The sequence below is a fragment of the Ursus americanus genome, chromosome 1 (assembly GCF_024610735.1).
Source record: "Ursus americanus isolate L20-20 chromosome 1, mUrsAme1.1.p, whole genome shotgun sequence".
Lineage (NCBI taxonomy): Eukaryota > Metazoa > Chordata > Mammalia > Carnivora > Ursidae > Ursus > Ursus americanus.
Genome location: NC_142127.1, coordinates 38,721,218 through 38,743,231, shown reverse-complemented (window position 1 = coordinate 38,743,231; position 22,014 = coordinate 38,721,218). Strand labels below are relative to the sequence as shown.

General features: G+C 47.5%; 1 protein-coding gene across 9 annotated transcripts in view; it reads right to left on the bottom strand.

The window, feature by feature from the left end:
* The window catches only part of TANC1 (tetratricopeptide repeat, ankyrin repeat and coiled-coil containing 1), a 230,576-nt gene that overhangs the window by 20,577 nt on the left and 187,985 nt on the right, over window positions 1–22,014 (bottom strand). For all 9 annotated transcript variants that reach the window (XM_087861752.1, XM_087861833.1, XM_087861625.1 and 6 more), the window contains 5 exons: window positions 21,643–21,751; window positions 20,743–20,865; window positions 14,817–15,053; window positions 12,561–12,746; window positions 9,925–10,003 (listed from right to left, as the gene is read on the bottom strand). In XM_087861752.1, the coding sequence (XP_087717878.1) occupies window positions 9,925–10,003; window positions 12,561–12,746; window positions 14,817–15,053; window positions 20,743–20,865; window positions 21,643–21,751 (734 nt within the window). The remainder of the gene's footprint in view (window positions 1–9,924; window positions 10,004–12,560; window positions 12,747–14,816; window positions 15,054–20,742; window positions 20,866–21,642; window positions 21,752–22,014) is intronic.

Genomic DNA, 22,014 nt, shown 5'->3' with positions numbered 1-22,014 from the left:
TCTTCGGAGCATGAGATTTGTCACGGCAGATGTTCATTTTAAGAAAACCCAATTTACTCTCAATAATATGAACTTACTGAAGACATCAGATATGGTTCTCTGTAAACTGGATCACTTGCAGGAATCTTTGACACATGGAAGTTCTCTGGGCAAAGGTCTGACTTACAAAAACTCCACTGCCAACTTGCCAGAACACGGTCATTCCATAAATAGGGCTGTTTATCACATTTTATGGCACATCTGCCCCTCAAATACAGAGGCGCAGGATGGCCGGCTTGAGGGTTTGAACAATGGAGAATTAGCCCCCCCCCCCCCGCCCAGATGCTTCTGTCCCTAATTTAGAGACTGTGAGAGAAGGGTGACAGGTCAGTGCACACAGAGGCGGTTTCCACTTCCAGAAAGCGAGCTTTTCATGCATTCATCACACACTGAGCACCCACCCTGCCCTCCCAGGCCAGCGGCAAGCAGAACACTCTGCACCTGTGGAGGGGCAGTCCCGCTGGCCAGGATGGCTCAGAGCGTGACATGGACAAAGTGGCTCTGCCTTGCTTGTACACTTAAGTTAATTGGTATACTTTATTTCCTACTATATTGTCCTTTCCACCTTTTATAAATATGAGTGGAAGACTAAAAAGAGGAAAGTGCCAACCTTAGTAATAAGCAGGATTCTCCTAAATGCCCTCCAGTTACAACCAAGATGAAAGCTATTAGGTGTGCCAAAGGCAGCGATGTTTGAACCTCAGCTGGAGGCTTACTGGACAAACCCCACTCAACAGTAAAGGAGAAGAACAAAAGCAAAAGCCTGGGTGGCTTGGTCGATTCAGCGTCTGCCTTAGGCTCAGGTCATGATCTCATGATCCCAGGACCCTGAGATGGAGCCCCACGTGGGGCTCTCTGCTCGGTGGGGAGCCTGCTTCTCCCTCTCCCCTCCACTGCTTCCCCTGCTTGTGCTGTCAAATAAATGAAATTTAAAAAAAAAAAAAAAAAAACAAAAGAATTCCAGGAAATGCTTGAAAATCCTCAGCTATTTTATCTAAAAGGTAAAATGTAATTAGGATTTTATGATTTTTTTTTTTTTTTAACTTTTTGGGAATGGCAGCCCCTCTTCCTTATTTCCAACAGACGGGTTAAGTTGTTAGGAGGGAGGTTGCTGCCCCCCCCCCGGCTGTGTTTGGCTTTGCTGTCTTCTGAGTCTGGGCTAGCTGACAGGCTGGCCCTCAAGTCCTCGGCCTGAAAGCAGCACTAAGTCCCAAACAAAAGCTACGCCACGCCCCCTCCTCCACCTTCTAGGAATGGAGCAAAGATTTATAAAAGCCAAATCTCTCGGCCTTGCTTTGGCCTTGCTTTGTTAGACATATGCTTCCATCGTTGAGGGGAAGGGAAGACTTCCGTTCAAGAGAACAACTTCCCGGCAGCTACAAATTCTTCATCTCCAGAGGCCAGGCAGTTATCTGATCTAATCCTCAACAAGGTAAAGGGTAAAACGAAACATGATAAAGATTACTCTCACTAAAAAATATCACTGCATTGGGAGATGAACCCCTGAGAAGCCTCCAGCACCCCCGGCCTTGCACAAAGCCCTGCCGGGCGGGCGCAACACCCTGAGGAGCGGGCAGCCAGCACTGCCCCAATGCTCCATGAGTCTCCTAAGTCATTGCCGGGAACACCATCCTCGTTCTGCCCCTGCTTCGTGTTCACCGTCTGGCATGAGTCCCCCAGGACGGCCTGTGGCAGCTGGGATGGAGGGGAGGGCATCCGTGTTACCAGGCAACAGGTGCAACTGAGCATCACACAGAACGTTGGCTCCCCACCACACGGTCGCAGCTCCCAGGGAGCTACCTACAGAGGTTACAACAAGGCAGGAACCAAATCTGAGGACCCAGGACACTCCTGACAAGTTACAAGTTCTGTACAAACACACTGTCAGTCTCCGTGTGAGGATTAAACATGAACCTCAAATGGCCAAGGAATTCAATAAGGAAATAAAATGTACAATCGCCACTAAGCGGGACTTCACATGTCACCAAAATCCATTTCTGTCCCTAGTACCTGCAAAATAACTGCAAAGTAGCTAAGATTCTATCACTTAAACACCCGCTTCAATAATCTATCAAGACCAAATGTCTAAGTAAGTAACATTAAATATGAATTCATCACAACCCTGGCAGCATGCTGCACCTGTTGGACACTTACAACAGCCAAGCTCTGGGTAAAATACTGTGGGTGAACTTTTATTCAATCTTGACAAGAATCCTTTGAATGAGAGGATTGTTATTTCCATTTTATTGAGGTGAAGGAATTGTTACATGAGTTACCCTGAACCCAGAGCGAATCAGTGTCAGGAATTAAACAGTTGCATGAACCTGGATCCATGCTCTCACCTGAAATAGGGAGATCCTGACATATTATAAAATTCTACTAGGACACCTATAAAATGCTTCCTACAGCGACGCTCCATGGCCCTTTAAATTCATAAATTCATTTAATACACAACTAACTTCTATGCAGCAAGTATCACTCAGCCCGTATTACAGATGAGGAAAATAAGGGTCAGAGAAGTTAACCAACTTGCCTGAGGTCACACAGCTAGTGGGAGGCAGAGATAGGATGTGAAGTCCAAGATCCTAACTCTTCTGCGTTCCCTCCTTTAAAAATCTCCGACTAATCAAGCAGACAGTGAATCTTGTCTCAGAACAAGAGTACCAGAAAATGCTTTTCTTCTGAAGAACGGTTATGCTTTCTCCCACAGACAATAAGACTACAATGACTATGTCCCTTTGAACTCTGGTCACATGGCATCCTAAGGCCAAAACTAGAGCAGGAATACTGTGCTGCTCCCTGTGTCCTCCTCTTGACTTTAGTTTTTTCCTATTCTTTCATGTATTATTTCAAATAAGCCTCTTCAAATCCTTTGAGGAATAATGTGTACTATAAATAACATAAATTTAAGAACAATTTCCTAAACAATGGACAACATAAATCACACTTCATACAGATTTTGTTCTAAAAACTCTATCAGAAGAACACAGCTTTTAACAGCTGTCACTTCTAAAGTGTGCTGAGAATGCTCACATTTTTTGATAGATCGTCTTACACAGCAAATTATTTAAAGCCTGTACCATGTGTGGTTTTGCTCTCCTGAAAGGGCTGAGCATGCATTGAGGACAATTTCGTGCAGAACTCCATGCAAGGGGTCAGGGTTAAAGGGGGCATTTCCACAGAACCAGTCTTTTTTTTTAAGATTTTACTTATTTAAGAGAGAGAGAGCGAGCATGAATGGGGGAAGGGAAGAGGGAGAGGGAGAAGCAGACCCCCTGTTGAGCAGGGAGTGCAGAGGGAGGCTCGATGCCAGGACCCTGAGATCATGACCTGAGCCAAAACCGAGAGTCGGATGCTTAACTGACTGAGCCACGTAGATGGCCCTCCACAGAACCGTTCTATACAAGTTCACGGTCAGCCTAGATGGAAGGATCCACACATTTCAATAAGAATTTGAAAGAAACAATTAGGATTTCTCTGTGGAAGTGTCGTCCTTCTAGGAGTGAAAGAACGAGCATCAGTGTAGGTACAGAAGCCCTCAGCTACACGAGTACAAGTTTCTAATGCTGAAAGCAAAAGCTTGTTGTGGTTTTTAACGAACAGTACGGAACTCCTCACAGGAAGGGTGGACTCTCCGCGTAGCAAAAGCAACATTTTACAAGCGGTGAACAGAATTCCTTAAGTGCTCAAGCTACCAGTTCATTTGCACCTGAGATGCACTGTGGGGTGATCAGCAAGCCCACTCCCTGCCCCCCCCCACCTGCAGGCACACATAGCTCAGCTGATTTCTGCTGTCCTGTCAGCAGAGAGCAATGGTCTCCACAGCACACCCATGCCAGGGGCAAACCCCACGGGTCTGCTGGAGCAGGAAGAAGACAGGGTACAAACAAACAAAGCCCCCTTAGTTCTTAAATTTCTACTTTAGGGTGACCTTCATGCCCATCTCCCTCCTTCCAGAGCCTGGATTAGCCCCGCCTCCAGGGTCCTACATTACCTGGCTTTGTCCTTCCCCTTAGGGTCCTAGGTTATCCCACCTCGTCCCCCTCCCTTGAAGGTCCTGAGTATTCCCTCTCCCATACCCTCCAGGACCCTGTATTGCCAGGGTTATCCCCTTCCCACACTGTCTAGGGTCCTGAGTTACCCTTCCGGCATGCTTTTAGGCCAAAAACAATCAAGAACTTCTACCTTTGTTTGGACTGACAAAATCTGAATTTCCACTAATCTCAAGCACCTTCTCAAACACTACCAGAGGGAGGAATGCCCCGACAAGGATTCTCCCAACAGCAGCATGGTGAGATTCTGAGGACCTCCAAAAATGGAGGATCCTAGGTGTGCAACAGCAAGTCACTTTGCTTTCCTTGGCAGGATACATTTAGAAAAGTCCTTAACACAAATTCTCCACATGTCCCAACAAGCAATGGACAAACGCTTTTCCTTCCAGTCCTTCACCGGAAAATCTGCTCTGAGATGTCCATACATACATGAATGCCAAACTCAATCCAGTAAGTTTTAAATTTACTTTAAACTGTTACAAAGTGATAGCCCTCCTTTCTCTAAAAAATGTCAAGTAAAATCCGAATGAACAAAGGGTCATTTTTTAAATTAAGATTTATTTATTATTTATTTGTCAGAGAGAGAGAGCACAAGCAGGGGGAGTGGCAGGCAGAGGGAGAAGCAGGCTCCCCAGTGAGCAAGGAGCCTGATGGATGTGGGGCTCAATCCCAGGACCTGAGCTGAAGGCAGGCGCTTAACTGACTGAGCCGCCCAGGCATCCCAGAATGGGTCATTTTTAAACCAACAATAAGGCATCCTGTTCCCTGGGGTGTATGCACCTTATTCTGGGGCAGCCTTGAGTGTGATAAGCTCAGCTATCCATGGCCTGGGTCTACCTGCGATTCAGAGCTGAAGGTCACCCCACCTCCAGGAGGGTGGGCAGAGCCACAGAGTGGGAAACTAAAGCAGCTCTGGGGAGACAACACGGCAACTTTGAAAACCAGCATCACGGTCCAGCACAGAAACAGGTGTGAGTACCCCCGCTCTTAAGCCAGCCTGGAAATGCCCCCATCCCAGCTGACAGGGCTAGACCTCAGATTCAAGTTCCAGAGGCAGCCAGGTCCTACCGGGAATTCTGTGCAGAATTCAGAGAACAGTGAGCCGTGATTAGGACATGTGCGGCGCTAAACTGCCCCAACCTGCTAGGAAAAGGGAGGGCTGGGGCTGAATAATCCACTCAATTTACAGTGGAGGAGAGTCAGCTCTTCGAGAGGCAAATAAGGTGTTTTTAACAGCTTTGGCATTAAAAAAAACATAGTATTTTGGGACACATGGGTGGCTCAGTCAGTTGAGGGTCTGCCTTCGGCTCAGGTCATGATCCCAGGGTCCTGGGATCGAGTCCCACATCAGGCTCCTTGCTCAGCAGGGAGTCTGCTTCTCCCTCTCCAGCTCCCCCTGCTTGTGCTGTCAAATAAATAAATAAAATCTTTAAAAAAAAAAAAACCATAGTATTTACATTGGCTAAACTTCTTTAGAAAGTATTTACCAACTAAAGTATTTTACCAACTGAAATAGCCTGAGCAACGTAAGAGAACACTTGACAGGAAGGGTTTCAGCCAGACCTCTAACTTCCCCAGACAGGGCATTCCCTTGTAGAAATCAAGGAAGGGGAGCCCTGGGAGCAGTGTGCTAATGGGCACGACAGCGTCCGGCCTGGGCACAAAGCCCAGGGCCTCAGGCCTATTGACAGACCAGCTAGAAAGCTGTAGGAAGGGTTTCCGAGGGAACAACAGTGTGAGGGCACAGCACGTGTGGGGTGAGCAGTGGAGCTGGCGGGGCAGGGAGGGGGACATTAGGACTTTAGGGACACAACGATTGGCTGGCACCCCTTTCTGCGCTATGGGCCATGCCCATACCACGTCTGGTCACTAAGAGCTGCGTTCCCCAGATGTACGCCAGCACCAGCTCTACCCTCAGCACACGTGCGGTGGTGACTCGGACAAGAGTTTCTAAGCCAGCCTGGAACCCGGCAGGACCCGCCCTGTGCGATGACAGACACAAAGAAACCGCAAGATTACGGCCTTATGAGAAATAAGATCCTTACCTCTCCTCTAACAACAAAATTTCTCCCAAATTATTCTGCAAGGTTAATGTCACCTACCCTAAAAACTATATGGATTTGTTTTCTATAAACCCACTTGTTCACTCAGCCAACAGCCAAGGGACAAGCACCAGGCGAGGCCAGTGGCTTGTGGCCACCAGGCTGGAGAGCACAGGGTGCATTTTCAACATCACAAAGTCCTGCTTGACAACACTACAATCAACAGTTGCCGTTCACATAGGTGAGCACAAGAGACAGGGAAATGTCTGCCCTCTTAAAGCCCATAATTTAGGAAAAACAACCTTTGATCAAATAAACGCCAACCACCGAATGTAGTATAAATGGTTAACTGCAAAGTGACCCAACGGGGTCCGGGGTGGGGAAGGCTCTGCTGCAAGACAGGCACATCTGCACAAAAAATGACAAAGGCTGAAATAGAAGGGCCTCTGTTTCCCTACAAAGCAAGAGAAATTCTGACCCGAAACCCAGAGAGCAGGCTCACAGGCTTGAGAGTTGCCTGCAGCTTGGAAACACAGCTCCTCTGACAATTCGCAACAGCATGAGGTCACCAGTCAGGCATCTCTGATCATCTCAGTTTGGACTAATTCACAACAAACACAGATATGGAAACAGTAACTCAGTTAGGTTGGGACTTCGTGGGAGCCAGCAATTACTTGTCATGACTGAGGAACGCCTGAAACAGAGATAACACAAGCATCTGACGGGTTTGTGTCATGTTCCAGGCTGCCCCGGAAGCACGAGCTTGAGGTTGTCTGGCCACGTCTGTGAATGTCGCGGAGCAGAGGCTCAGCAGGGCTGTGGGTGGAGGCCCGCACCCGCAGCTCCCTCCTCAGGACCTCCGTGTTTTCTGACAGGTCCCACCACCTCTCCACCCGAGTGCAGGTGCTAAAGAGCTACCAGACTACAGAGCAGGTTTTCAAGGGCTAGACTCTAAACATCAACCATATATGAAAAGCAAATGGGCTCGGATGCTAGTGAAAGGGAAACGTACATAAATTAAGCTCTCTGTTCTTAAAACCAGTAGACATATCCTGTAAGCTTTCTAAAAGCTGCAGGTTTAGGGGTGCTGGGGTGGCTCAGTCGGTTAAGCGGCTGCCTTAGGCTCAGGTCATGATCTCAGGGTCCTGGGATGGAGCCCCTCATGGGGCTCCCTGCTGAGCAGGGAGTCCGCTTCTCCCTCTCCTCCCTGCTTGTGCTCTCATTATCCCTCTCTCTCTCTCTCTCAAATAAATAAAATCTTTGAAAACAAAAACCCAAATTAAACAGTGTTACTGTTTTAGATGAATATCTTTAAAATCTATTATACTTTCAACCTAAGACAGGAACCATCATCCCCTTTTGTGATGACATCAGTCACCAAATGTCATGATCAGCAGAGAGACGCTCAGGATACAGAGGGCACATGACTGTCCCTACTCCCACCAACCCTGCAGGGACTGGCCTGAGAGATCAGAGACCTCCATAGGTCTGCTGCTCCCTCTGCTCCCTCCTGTCTGGCTGTCAGCTGTCATCATGGATGACCTGCGGCTTCTAATCAGCAACAGGCATGAAAACGACACTTCTGCAATCATAAAGGAGATACACGAGGTGTGCAAGGGTCTCTCTGGCAGAAAAGTGGGGAAGGATTTTGTGCACAGATTTAGCTCCCCCACTTCTGGAATGTGGCTGTGAGAGAAGAGCAGGGCAGGTAGCCGCCATCTGCAAACAGGGCAGCATCACTGCACAGAGAAAGGATGGGAAGGTGAGCCAAACACAGACCAAGGAGACCCTGCCTCGTGACCCCATCACTGGGTATTTTAAAGCCAAGCTGGCCATAGCTAAATGTATACTGAACAGACCCGTATTAACTTCTACAAAGGTTCAAAAAGAAATACCGAACTGCTTTAGCCATACAACGCTTCCAATCATTCCATCATCTTCCCACACCCCCGGCAGAATCACTTGTGGGATCCTACCCTCAAGCCGTGGCCGGAGAGCGACAAGCTCCATTCTAGAGTGCTTGAGACACAAAGCACCAGTGACCACACTCAGAAATGAGCACCAGACAAAACCAGGAAGCGAAACAACTGCTTTTACTTCCAAGGTCCCCAGCAAACAGAAGCAGTGTCCACTGTGGGGCAGTGCACACAGGGATGCAGACCGTCTGGCTCAGCACAAAGCCAAGTCACGCACCGACCTGTGGGTGCCACACCGCTACCCACAACACAGTATGGAAGTGGACGGACACTTCTCTTTTGCCAAATCACACAGCAGTTGTGCTATTTAAACGGGTGAAGAAAGTCTCCATGGAATCAAGCACACTATCTAAATCTATACACATTTAGCCCAAGCATCATCAAACCTACTTGGGGTCCTACCCTCTCCCTGGAACCAGAGCCCATGCCACTTCTCCCCGAGGTACCACAAACTAGCTTTGTAAGCCACGCACGTGGCAGCAGCCCCGGAGAGAGGGCACCAGGAGGCTCGGAAGTGCAGGTCGGTACTCCCCGCTGGGCAACTGACGTTCTTCCCAAGTATGAGTGAGCTCATCAACTCTACACACTGGCATTTGGCTTGTTCAGAAATAACTGAGAAGCATTTGGAAATACTTCTGTACAAGTAGAAACTGAAGTCAGACACAGGCATACCTGTTTTATTGTACTTACATAGATACTGGATTTTTTACAAACTGAAAGTTTGTGGCAACCTTGCCACTGAGAAAAGATTGTTTTCCAATAGCAGTTGCTTACTTCATGTCTTTGTGTCATGTTTTGGTAATTCTTGCAATATTTAAACTTTTCCATTATTATATGTGTTACAGTGATCTGTGATCAAGGGATTGTGACTCACTGAAAGCTTAGATGATTGCTTTTTTTCTTGCAAAAATTATTTTTTAATTGAGGTATGTATATGTTTTTAAAAACATAATGCTACTATACACTTAGCAGGCTACAGTACAGCGTGAACACTTATATGGACTGGAAAACCCAAGAACTCTTTGGACTCACTTTATTGTGTTATTTGCTTTATTGTGGTGGTCTGGAGCTGCAATATTTCCGAGGTGTGCTACAAGACACAGCCTGGAAATGCATTTTAACACTCTTGGTTACACCTGTTCAATAACAACTCATCACTTGAAGTCTTGTCTTTTGAATCCCAATTCAGTCAAACAGAAAATTTCAAAGAGAATTATCTGTATTAATCTGACAAGTAACCAACTCAGATCTTCATTACGATGTACTCATCTCAGGCTTCCTTCCCACACTGCCATTAAACACGCATACCCCACAACAGTGAAAAGGGATTTGGTAGCTCGTAGTCAGGATTTTAAGTCACCCCCCATTCCTCCCCCCCCACCCCGAGGCTGGAATCCTGCTCTCATTCTGCAAGGCTGGCTGCAGCCTTCCTTGCCGAACGCTTCGATTCATCCCAATACGGGGCTGGAAGTTCCCGCCCTGCTTAGCCTGCATCATTCACAGGAAAACCAGGTTGGTTCGGATACGAAAGACTCCACCAAACAGAAACTACCATCTTATTTCGGTATTTCTAGCTGAGATTCATCAGACGTGGCTGGAACTGCTAGTCTGATTCAAAATTATTTTATTTGCTTCGAGAAAAATTCTTACTACTCATTTGGGAAGTTTTAAAAGCTCTAAACTTCCAATGCCTTGTGATAAAATAACAATAGGACTACATGCATCCCAAGTCATATTTAAGACAATTTAGGCTAAAATGGGGGCTAAACCATCAAGAAAGCTGGCCTAGACCACAAGCAGGAGAACCATAATTACCTGTTTCTCCCCACAGCGTGTCAGTGCCATTGACGTCTATTTCGTGTTCCTTCTCCAGCCCCAGCAAGCACTGGACCACCTGTTAGAAGTGGCAAGGTGACTTAATGAATTCTCAGAGCCATATGTGCTTATTATAGCCCATGTATCAAGGAGAGAGGGTGTTGTTTTGTAACCATGATTATCTCATGCTGCACAAGGAGACAAAATATGATGAAAACTGTTTTCAAGCATAATTCATATGCTATTCACATTTTCACTTTGAGAATAAAAAAAAAAACAAAACCTCCATGAATTTCAGCAACATTGTTCAGGATTACTAGGTACTCAGAATTCTAATGAATTCCAACATGACCCAAATATGCCAGCCTAATCAACAAAGGACATGGGAGATCGTACAAAGTGCAGTTTCTGCATAAATCGCCAGGAGATGGTGAATCGATTTTTTCACTGAGACAGGAAACAAAGCAAGATAGACCTTTCCAATAAAATAAAATAAATAGTATCGTCCAGATGATTTTTCTACTGACAACATTCTTCTTCTTTTCTTTTCCCTGGTTCTTTTCCCTTCTCCCTTGTCAAAAAGAGCTTTGGATCACAAGTATGGATGAAGGAGTGCTGGCCTGTGGGAAAACGGCACCATGTGAGCCCCAAGCCAGCGTTCACCTGTGCCACAGCGCCAAGAAGAGATCGTAACAAGGCCCTTTTCCATTCTCCCCATCCACACCCTTTGTGGTAAGCTGAATCATGGCCCCAAATATGTCCACGTCCTCATGCTGGAAACCTGTGAATGTTACCTTATAGGACAAGAGGGAATCCACAGATGTGATTATGAAGCTTGACATGAGACTATCCTGAATTATCCAGGTGTACATCTCACATAGACCTGACATAATCACACTCCTCAAAAGAGGGACAGGAGGAACCAAGGTCAGAGGAAGGAGTTGGGATGAGAGAAGCATAGGTTAAAGGGACACACTTTGAATACAGAGGAAGGGGCCACTAGCTAAGGAATACAAGGCTCCTAGAAGCTCTAGAAAAGGAAATGTTCTCCTCTCGATTCTCCAGAAGGAACACTGGCTTTCTGACACCTGAATTTCAGCCTTCGGACCTCCAGAACCGTAAGAGAATAGGTGATATTTGAAGCCACTGGAGTTTGTGGTCACTTGTTCCAACAGCATTAGCAAAGGAATACACCCTTTAAGTCTTCTGGCAAAGGAGCCCCGCCCCTTCTGGCAAAGGAGCTCCGCCCCTTCCAAAGGAGCCCCGACTGTTCCGGGCCACACGGAGGTGGCTTCTGCACAGCCTTCCTCCCGGCCAGCTTGGAAACAAGTTGAGCGTAACAGGAGTTGAGACAAGGGTCACATCTATACGTGGCATTCACTGCCCTCCCTATGATTTGTTTTCACACTCTGTGTTCCCACACAGAATTAAGGGAGCACTTTAAAAAAGGAAAAACATGTCAGTTTGCAGATTTGTGTATTTAACATGCTCTCTGCACATCTACGTGTATGGCTATTTAAAAAACCTACAGTTTTATTTTAAAGGAATAATAATACAGCCATTACATAGGAAAATATAACATATTCTATGAAGTATGTATTTTTGAAATGAAATTACTACTTTTTCCAAAACTAAAACATGCAGGTAAGTTGGCTGGCATTGTTTCATATTTTTGTAAATCTTTTTTGTATCTGTCTTAAGAGAAGACGGCTGCATTCTCTTATATTTCTGCACTTATTGCAATATATCGGTGCTGGCTTAAGTATGGTCTGCGTGTACTTTTAATGTCTTAAACGCCAAAATTAAGCCAGCTTTCAGTGCATATGTGTGTGTACATGGGTGTGTGTGTACATCTCCATGTGTCTGCCCTTGTGTCTTAAATGCCAAAAAGTCAGCCAGCCAGCTGGCTTTGCACCCAAATTCATCACAAATCATTGTGGGTTAGAATCTTACCAAATAAGCAATTCTGATTGCTTAGAAGTAATAGAGTGACAAACAGGTGGAAGAGAACAGGCAAAATGTTTTTAAGTCCCCAGACCCATGGGTCAGGAGATGACAATTAAATCCTCAAGCTGAGAAACACCAACACCTACCAAAAATAAGTGCTCTATTTAACTGCTACGTGAAGCTTTCCTTCAGTGCAAGAACTGTGAATGACAAGCATTCTTACATGCTACCAGAACTTTCAAGTCCTATTTTTAAAAATGTTTCAAATACTCACCAACAATTTTAGAATTAGCATTCCATGTGATTATTTTTAAAAGATCACAAGGATAAAAGAATGAATCAAAGAGAAAAAAGGGGAAGACAGCTGGGCTGGAGGTAAACGTAGAACAGAGGAGGAACTGGGACACTGCCAAGCAGGAGCAGAGAAAGAATAACACGAGGGGCCCCCAAGCGCGTGAGTGCACAGGCGCACCAAGACCCTGGACTCCGGGTTCTCTCCCGGGAACGTGGGACGCCAGCAGAAGGTCTGCACACGTGGTCAAACCAACTGCCATTTCTTGAAATCCTCATTTTCTTTCATTCCGGACGAGCATCACAGGCTAGCAACTAAGATGACCTGAAAAAGCGCCCAACCCACACTGGGGTAGGGCTTCCAGTTTCCCAGGCCGGACCTCGAAGCGCCGACTTACCGAGCTGTGGCCCATGCTGGCGGCCGCCGTCAGCGCCTGCTGCAGGGCTTGGCTCTTCCTCAGTGCGCCTGGCTGGGGAGGGCCTGCCGACCACTCACAGGTCAGCAGGTACCGGAGAATGTCGCCGTGGCCCCTCAGTGCGCTGTGCACCAGCGCGCACTGGCCTTTCTTGTCCAAGTGGTCCACCTGGGGGGCAGGAAAAGGTCACGGTTTAGAATCACCTCCTCTCGGAGAACACAGTGCACCCCAAATGAAATGCACAAACCCCATCCCACTGCAGATGCTTGTGGGGTTTGCATTCCAATGCAACTTTCTCTAGAGCACCAAATCTCCATTTGAATGACTTCCTTGAAGTGAATGGAAGCGAGGCCGCAGGGACCCTTTGTGGATCTAGCAATCACAGGGCACCCTCATTTTCTGTCTCTCCAGCAAATGACTTAGAGCTCCAGGTTTTTTGGGAGACATGGGTGAGGACACAGACCAAAGCCTCAACAAAGCCCTATGCTTCCCGACGCTGGTTACATGAGTGGAACACTAAATCTGTCACACACTAGGATTCGGGGAAATACAGCAGTTCTTTAGCCACTGAACCAGGAGAGCCAGCCAAAGGCAGGGATCTGGAAAATCTAGCTATGAATAGGGAAGAGCAGGAAGGGACACTGAGGACTATGTAACTGGGGAAGGAGGCCATGCACAGTCAGGTGAGCTGGGACACGTTAGCATGTAAAGGGGGGCCTCAAAGCCAGCAAGGCCAGCTCGCCACAGAGTTAGTGTCTAAGTGCGCCTTACCTCCTAGAGGTCCAAGAGGCAGCAGACGAAGTGTCATTCCCTGTCTAATCCCAAGGAATACTGGACTGGAAGAGGAGCTCAGGGTCCATCCGCCCTCACCCCCTCGCAGATTCTGGGGACGCTCTGCACCCCCACCCACTTTGCAGGAGCCACCCGCATGACATCCAGCCACCACCCACAGGGCTTTCAGCTGTGATGGGAGGGGCCGGCCAGCCTCGGAATAAAGAAGCCACAACTGAGTTGTGGAAATGAAGGCAGGAGATGTGCATGAAGTACCCGCTGGGAAGGCTTAACCGCAACGCTCTCCTTCCGTGAGCTGAAGTTCATTCATTCCAAACGTTGTATTTTTGAGGGAAAAACAAAAAAGGCTCCCGTAGTTACTATAAGCCTAATTAATGTCTTTTTGTTGAAACTTAAATATCCTAATTAACCATAAAGACAAATCCCAGCAATTTATTTCTATTGCACATCCCCTCTCTCAACGAAATGCTTCTAGTAAACCTCAGTAGAGTTCCCTGTGAGTGTGGCACTGTTCTCATTTACTCTCTTCATATTAACGGTCATAGATTAACTTGTTTAATGAGAGTTACATTTATTTACTGCTCACACAGCAGCCCTGTGGTAGATACCGTTGTCATACACATTCTACAGATGAGAAGCCTGAGGCACACAAGCTCCACAATGTGCCCGATATCCTAGCTGGCAGGTGGAGAAATGAGCATTCCGGGCTGTCCAGCTCCTGCAGCCAGGTGCTCCGAGGTGCTCCTGCAGCCAGGTGCTCCTGCATGCAGCCAGGTGCTCAAGCACGCTCAAACACATGGCTTCTAAGACCCATACGACTCATTTCATTGTTTAAAAAAAAGAGAGACATGAGAACGCCTGGGTGACTCAGTCGGTTAAGTGTCTGCCTTCAGCTCAGGTCATGATCTCAGTGTCCTGGGATCGAGCCCCACATAGGGCTCCCTGCTCAGTGGGGAGTCTGCTTGTCCCTCTCCCTTTGCCACTCCCCCTGCTCGTGTTCTTTTTCTCTCTCTCTCTGACAAATAAAATCTTTAAAGAGAGAGAGACGTACAATGAGATGGGACAGGCGGAAGAGGGGAAAAAAAATCAAACATCTAAAATCTTCTCAACCAATCCAGTGCTGTGTTAAAATCTGTGCTTGAGCTCTAGGTCACCATTTCCAGGCTTTTGAAAGGATGACCCCCACTCACGCTGCCAGTGGCCAGTGTGTCCTCGGTATTCTGCCTCCCCTCGCGCAGTATGAAGCCGATGAGCAGAACACAGCACCCTGGCTCTCCCCCAGGCCTCACCGTCAGGCACTGCCTGGCACAGGCAGCTCACCCTTTCTGTTTACATGGCCATTTCTATTTGTTGCAATTCGACAAAGTAGAGAGGCTGGCCTAGCTGACGATAATTCTAGCAAGGCTCTGAAGACATTCCACCCACTGCGGAATGCCACGGGCTTACCCTCGCCCCCTTCTTGGCCAGCAGACACACCAGCTTCATGTGGCCAGCAGCTGCAGCGTAGCAGAGGGCGGTCATGCCATTCTCTGACATTCCCTCCAGGCAGGCGCCGAATTCCAGGAGCAGAGTGACCACTTCCTCATGGCCGAGGTGGGACTGGACGCACAGGATTGGGGCATTATTTAACACTTCTGTCCTGTAGTTCACGTTGGCCCCTCCCAAAATCAGGAGACGGCTCACCTGTCGAATATGTCCCCCAACGAGATTAATTTCTCATGTAAATGACAGTCACTACAGCACCTGCGGAGAGGGGCAGCGTCCTTTCTTTAATCCAGGGGTTTCAAGCTAGAGTGGGCAACAGCACGACCTGGGAGTGCACTGACCGTGCACTTTCCTGGTGGTGGAAACCTAAAATAGCAGCTGCTCTGGAAAGCCGTGCGGAGACTCCTCCTGATCTAGCAATCCCACTTCTGGGAATACATCTGATGGAAAGGAAGTCAGGGTCTCAAAGAGATAGCTGCACCCCCACGTTCACAGCAGCACTAGTTACAGTAGCCAAGAGATGGAAGTAACCACAGTGACTCGTGAAGGAGAAACAGAAGGGGCGTGCACATACAATGGGGTATCATCCAGCCTTTAAAAGGAAGGTAATCCTGTCACATGCTGCACCACGGATGACCCTTGAAGACATGATGCTAAGCAAAAAAAAAAAAAAAAAGCCAGTCACAAAAAGACACCGTATGACCCCTTACATGGGCTACCAAGAGAAGTGAAATCCGGAGAGACAGAAGTAGAACAGTGGTTACCAGGGGCCGAGGGGAGGAGAAAAGGAGTTAATAAGCACAGCGTTTCAGTTTAATGTGATGAAAAAGTTCTGTATTCTCTTACATAGTAATAGGAGTATACTTAACACTACTGAATTCTGTGCTTAAAAATAGTTAAGATGGTAAAGTTTACGGTTTTTTGGGCCAAAGTTAAAAATTTAAAAAACCACAAAAACCTTTTATTTAAAAAAGACACTTAAAACGCACACCCTCAGGCCCCACCCCCAGATTTCTGATTCAGTAGGTCTGGAGGAAGGCCTGGGACTGCGCATTTTAATGAGTTCCCAGATGGTACGGATGCTGTCGGTCAGCAGACCACACTTTGAAAAATCACTGTTTAATCTAAATAAAAACAGAAAGTTCATTTTTCTGGCAATTAAATAATTATCACAGGATTAAATAATTAACAGCCAGTAAAGCCAAAAGTAAAGGCTTTACAAAGAAGCGTCCCTGAAAGAAAAAGTCAAACACGTTAAAATGTTCATGTGCCTCTGGGGTGGTCAGCAGCACAAGACTCCCGGAAAATAACCTGCTTTTTCTACTAATTACTACATCCGCCACCTGCTACACTTGCTGTGTGACTTTCAGAAAAGTACTCAATCTCTCTGTGCTTCAGGTGCCTCCTAAGGAAACAACAGTATGCCATCCCATTCTACCCAGTTGGTACTCTGCTAACAGTGTTGGAAGGTGTACTTTTAGAACTTCCCTAAAGATATCTGTCATCAACTCACACTTCATCTGCTTCTTGGGAAAAACATTTCCTTTGCTGGCATAATGATGCTGGTATTTTTACCACTTAACCCCCAATCGGTTTGTGGCTCTTCCCCTAGCCCACAGTTCTTAACCCCACTGCACACGGAAACCCCCTGGGAGCTTCAAAGTTTCCACTGCTGGAGGCCCACCCTTGGAGAGTCTGACTTGGCCGTGGTACCAAGAGCTCCCAGGGGATTCTAGTTGGCAGCCAGGGCTGTAAACACATCAGGTGATAAATGCAGCTGCAAAGCACGGGCTTGCTCGGAGCTAGGCTCCCTTCCAGCTGTGTGACTTCGGGCACACTACCAACTGCCCCCAGCCTTCGTGTCCTCATCTGAAAAATGGACAGAAGACTTGCACTTCTTCGAGTTGTTGTGCAGATTAAAAATGAACATGCCTCACACACCTACAGCTCGTGGCACAGCCCCACAGCATCCTGTAAGTGCTAAATAAATATTAATTGCTATTGTCGGTCACCTTCCTCAGGCTCTTTAGAAGGGACAAGACCCCAGGTGCCTGGCAACCCAGAGGTCTACCTAGCCCCCCTCCTCCCCACCCGCCGTCGCTAGCACAGAGCAGCAGGGAGACCTCCTGCTTATTTGAGGGGAGATGTAGGCACCTCCTATAACAGCCACCAAAAGGCACATCCAGAAATTTTCAGATGCCTACAGCAGAGTCTCAGTTCCCTGAAAGCAGGCAAAACCAATAAATAGAACTCACTTGACCATTGTTAAAAAGAAAACCACCAGCCCAAAATGGCGTTACTTGGGCCAGGCCAAGTCACTAACCCGGGCCTTAATGCTTAACTGGTTGCAGTTTCAACCTCCTCCAGAAATCTAAGTCTTAACCTGTCAATCTGGAATTTTCTGATCAGCACCAATGAGGTCATCTGTCACATGGGCCTTCTCTACCCGCCATAGGAAGATGAGATAATCTGCATTATAAACCCCCCTGTCCTTTCCCCTAAGGGAAGCTGACCTTGCCTGGAACAATCCTTTCTTTACTTCTGCTTATAACTTTCTTCCCCCACTCTCCTTCCTATAAAAAATCTTCCGTTTTGTACAACGCCTCCGGCTGGCCCTCTACTTGCTAGGTGGGATGCTGGCCCATTCATGAGTCCCTTAACAAAGGGCAATTCGATCTTCAAATTTACTTTGGTTGAATTTTGTTTTTTAATATCACACAACAGATGCCAAATGTTCTTCCAAAAGTGGTAACATCTTGACGAGGTTTCTGATCACTCTATGAGACAGGCTCTTCTGCTACCTTCAATTTGACAGGTGAGAAAACAGAGGCTCAGAGGGGGAAACGGATCAGCTCTGGGCACAAAGCTAATTACGTCGGGGTCCAGGGGCCGCAGCAGCTCTAGCTAAGATTACTCCGCATTCAAGGAAGGGGTTTCATGGTTCATCCTATACATTATTCCTAACCACATGGAAATCTCCCGATCCTCGCTACCACAGAAGCTCTCACTGGATAACATTTGGAAATGGCACTGTTATCTATAAATGTCTGGTTTAATGAATGCAAGAAAATAAAAAAGGGGGTTGAAGGAGACAGGCAAAGCAATGAGATCATGAAAACCCAGAAGCTCACACTGGAGTCCCAGTTTTCCAAGTATCCCACAGGTTCACAGTGTATTGCGTAATTGCCCTGCAGAGAAGGACCAGATCCTTTTCATCAAGGGAAGTCAGGCCAAAGTCCACGCCTAATTCCTGTCTCCTCCCCTCCCTCTGCCTTCAGCTGGAGAATCACAGCCTCAATTCTCCCAGTTCACAGCCTTGGGAAGCCCATGGTTGGCTGCCACTCTGTTGCGACCCTGTGAGGAAAACAACGCCCTGGGTGGGAGCCTAGGGGCACTGGCAGCCAGGACCCCAGTGGGCCGGCATGACCCCGGTCTGCAAGGGGGGCTACACTGTTGGAAATCACTGGCATGCCGGTAAAATTAACATTCATCTACCAAGTAATCATTCTGGAGCAAGTCACTTTAATTTACCAAAGTGGCAAACTGCAATTACTGCTCAAAATGACATTCATTCCTGTATGACAACATTTAATACTCTCTAAAAAAAGTTCCTTAATTGCACGCATAATTTTAAATTACTGTAATTTGTTCAAGATTCTGTGAAAACCCTTTTTTTTTTTTTCTTGAAACATAAAAGAAACAGAAGGATAATGGAAAGCCTTAAAATTCTATCACCAATTACAGAATTCTGGGCAGGGTGTGGATGTAGGTGACAGTGGAGTTCTATAAAACAAAGATAAATAACTCTTTAAACTGCAAGTATGTTGAAAAGGAAAGTCTATGATCTCAGGAGGGTCAAGCTCATTACATTCTTACACTGTACCTTTTAATTTACTGTCTTAAAAACTCATACTCAACAGGGTATGACACTTCCCATTTACTTTTCTCCACATTAAAAGAGTAACTTTTGTGCCCATAATTCATTCAAGTAGTGAAACAGATATTGCCATTTTTATTATTTTTCTTCCTCATCAATACAGAATTTCACTAATCATGCAGAAGCCAGAAGATACACTTTAAGCTGAAAGATGAAACAATGTTAACACAGTAACTTCAACTCTCATTTCTATAAGATCTAAGTAAAACAAAAATTCTTAACATGACTTCTTCACTACGTGAAATCTAAACTCAGCTGCGTTCTCCACCTTTCCTCTGGAGTAACTCCATCCAGAGAGGACGAGCTCCCTGTGGTCAGCAGGAGCTAGGTCTCCCTAAGTACAAACACCGGCATGCCGATCCAACCAGCCTGTAAGATGTTCATGTGGGTGCAGCCGGGGACACAGCGCTCACACCTGTGTCTGAAGCGGGGGGCAGATCACAGGGTTCTGGTGAGTGGCTCTCCAGTGGTGTTTTGCTGGCAGGTGCCCGGCCAAGAGGGGAGTCAGGCTGAAAGCCAAGGTGCCCCGGGCTCATCAAGCCTGGAGCCCTAACACTGGGCTGAGTCTGCCCGACAAGGCAATACTTTTATCTTTGCAAAGCCCTGGTTTGCATCCATCCAGGAGCAGTGGCCTTTCTCTAAGCAACACCCAGGGCGCAGCACGGGGCATCAGGGCTCTAGGGGAGCTGTCCCAGACTCAGGGCACTGCCACATCCTTCCTGACACCTGGGCTCCTCTCCTCGGTCTGCTCTTTCTACCCTCTTCAAGCACCAGGAAGGCAGAGGAGGGAGCATGGGGAGCAGAACTCTATCTACCAGGGAAGTGTGCTGCAAGGTTCACACTCGCAGACACACAGCTGAGGTGCAGGCGCTGAGGGTGGGGTGTGCAGACAGCGGGGGAGGAGAGAGGTAGGAGTCCCCCAGGAGTACCCCCAGGGCACCCTTCCCAGGTGGGTCTGATGAAATGGAGGGAGGAAAAGGGAAGGGAGATGCCCAGAAACCTCCAGGGCTTCGCACATCCTTCCCCACATGACCACTTACTTACACTCGCCCTTCATGCTACTGGGGAGGTAATGGGCAGGACTGTATTCATGGAGGTGTTGGAAGGGGAGGACCTGGCTCCTTGAGAACCCATCTCAGAGGTTCCGTACACAGCAGGGCATGTCAGGGCCTGGGGCTGGAAGGCCTGGAGTCTAGCTGACATGTCAAGTGGAAGACATTTATGATCTTTACACTTTGTACCGGACAAGATGGTTGTAAGCTGCTGTAAGGAAAACCAGTCATTCCCATACTCTTTTTGGGAGTTAGCCCTTCTTTGTTGCCCTAACAGACACTTGGCCCTCATGTGTTTTAGATTCTCAGACGTGGTTAAATGAGGAAGGAAAATCTACTCTAAAAAGCACAGAAGAAAACTGTGACATGACAGCCAGTGACCAAGAGTGAGGACGCTCCTGGCCCAGCAGCGGGCCAACCCCTGCTACATGTTCCATGGTCACAAATACACATGTACATGCAACTTCTAGAACAGTGTATCTCTGTATACCCATCGCTTCGTTGTCACTCATCAATGCTTAATTTCCTATGAACCATAAAGAGATAGTCTAGATTAGAAAACCAGCACACTTTAAAAAATCCATTTTCCCTGGAAATCTCCCTTTGACCTTTGGTTTCCTTTGTGAATTGCTTCCTCATCACATCTGCTCTGAGACAGTCACACGGCTCACATGGCAGCCCACATTTTCCTGCCCAAGCAAAACCTAGACTTCTAGAAGAGAAGAGAACCAGTCACAGGGCATTCAAGCCTGTGTGATTTATATCAGGCAAAAAAAAAACATCATTAGCAGCTCGGCCAGCAACTTCGGCCACTGCCCAGGGCAGGGGAAGGCGGGACGGCTGGAGGAACGGTGGCAGGGGTTGGGAGCTCTGGCTCTTCATGCAGAGGGCCGCTCACCTTCACGTTGGGAGTGTAGAGGTTCCTGAGAGAGGCGAGGGCAGCAGACAGCCCCTCGGTGCTGTACCCGATCCACAGAGCTTGGAGGTGGCTCGAAGAGATTCCCGTCTTCTTACTGAGGCCCTGGAAGCAATCGGAGACAAATGGGTGTCCACATCTCCTTTCCCCGCTGCGTCAGGCTGCAAGGGGTACACCCGGGGGGGAGGTGCAGCTGGGCACTGACGCAGGGCTGTAGCATGAAGAACGCCAGGACCTAGGAGCCTGACTTCCCTCGCTAAAACCAAGAGTCCAGGAACACGCCTGCCCTGGCTACGTACACTATACCGGAGCACAAAGTTTCTTTTTATAGAAGTTCTCCAATCAAAGAAAGAAGAATAAAAATTGGAGCATCACCACTCTGTCACCGTTCATGAGGAGTCCAGGCAGAGATCAGTGGTTACTGATAACATCCCGCTGAGAGGAGAAGCACAGATTCTACACCGCCTGATGCCGGAGACCCCCGACAGGCTTAGGGTTTAAACTCTGAAGTAACTGTGACAGTCTGCCCCCCCCCAAAACAGCAACAATCAAACCTGAGCCTGATTAAGCCTCTAGCTAGGACTACCAAGCGACAGGAAATCCGGGGGAAAGAGGAACATGTTAAACTAGACCATGAGAACCAGGGACGCAGTCGGAAAATCCCAGGGGTGCGAGGCCCCAGGTCGTGTAGCTCAGGCTCTTCAACAACTAAATACCTAAGGAACAAAAGGGAATCGATGGAGTGGAATCTTTAGGTGAAAAGGAACTTTTAAAAGAGACTCAAAGAAAGCTCTGCGAGGGTGGATAAAGCTGCTGAAAATCTCCAAAACCAAAACCCATCAAAATGGCGATGGAACTCTACCTGCCAGTGGTGTGTCTCACCTTGAAAATGTGTGCCTTCAGTATGTGGTGGCCAAGCTCCATGGTCTGCTGGCGGTTCAGCTTGCCCTCTTGTCGAGAGAACATGAAGGCCAGGAGAGCGTGTCCGTTCCTAGAACAAGAAACACAAAGGCTGGGAACAAAGACCCCCTTCCACGAACCGTAGGCTCTCAGGTGTGAACATCTCCACACGACTCTGAACTCCTCCTGGTGCCTCAGCATCGCCATACAAAATAGGTGAAAAGTTGCCTCTTTACAAAAGATGGCCACCACTGTTTATTCTTCACGACATTTTAGGGCTTTCTCTGGATTCCCCTATCTCTGTGGAGTGACCTGGAAAGAAGTCCTAGCACAGGGCAGGTCTTTATCTTTGGA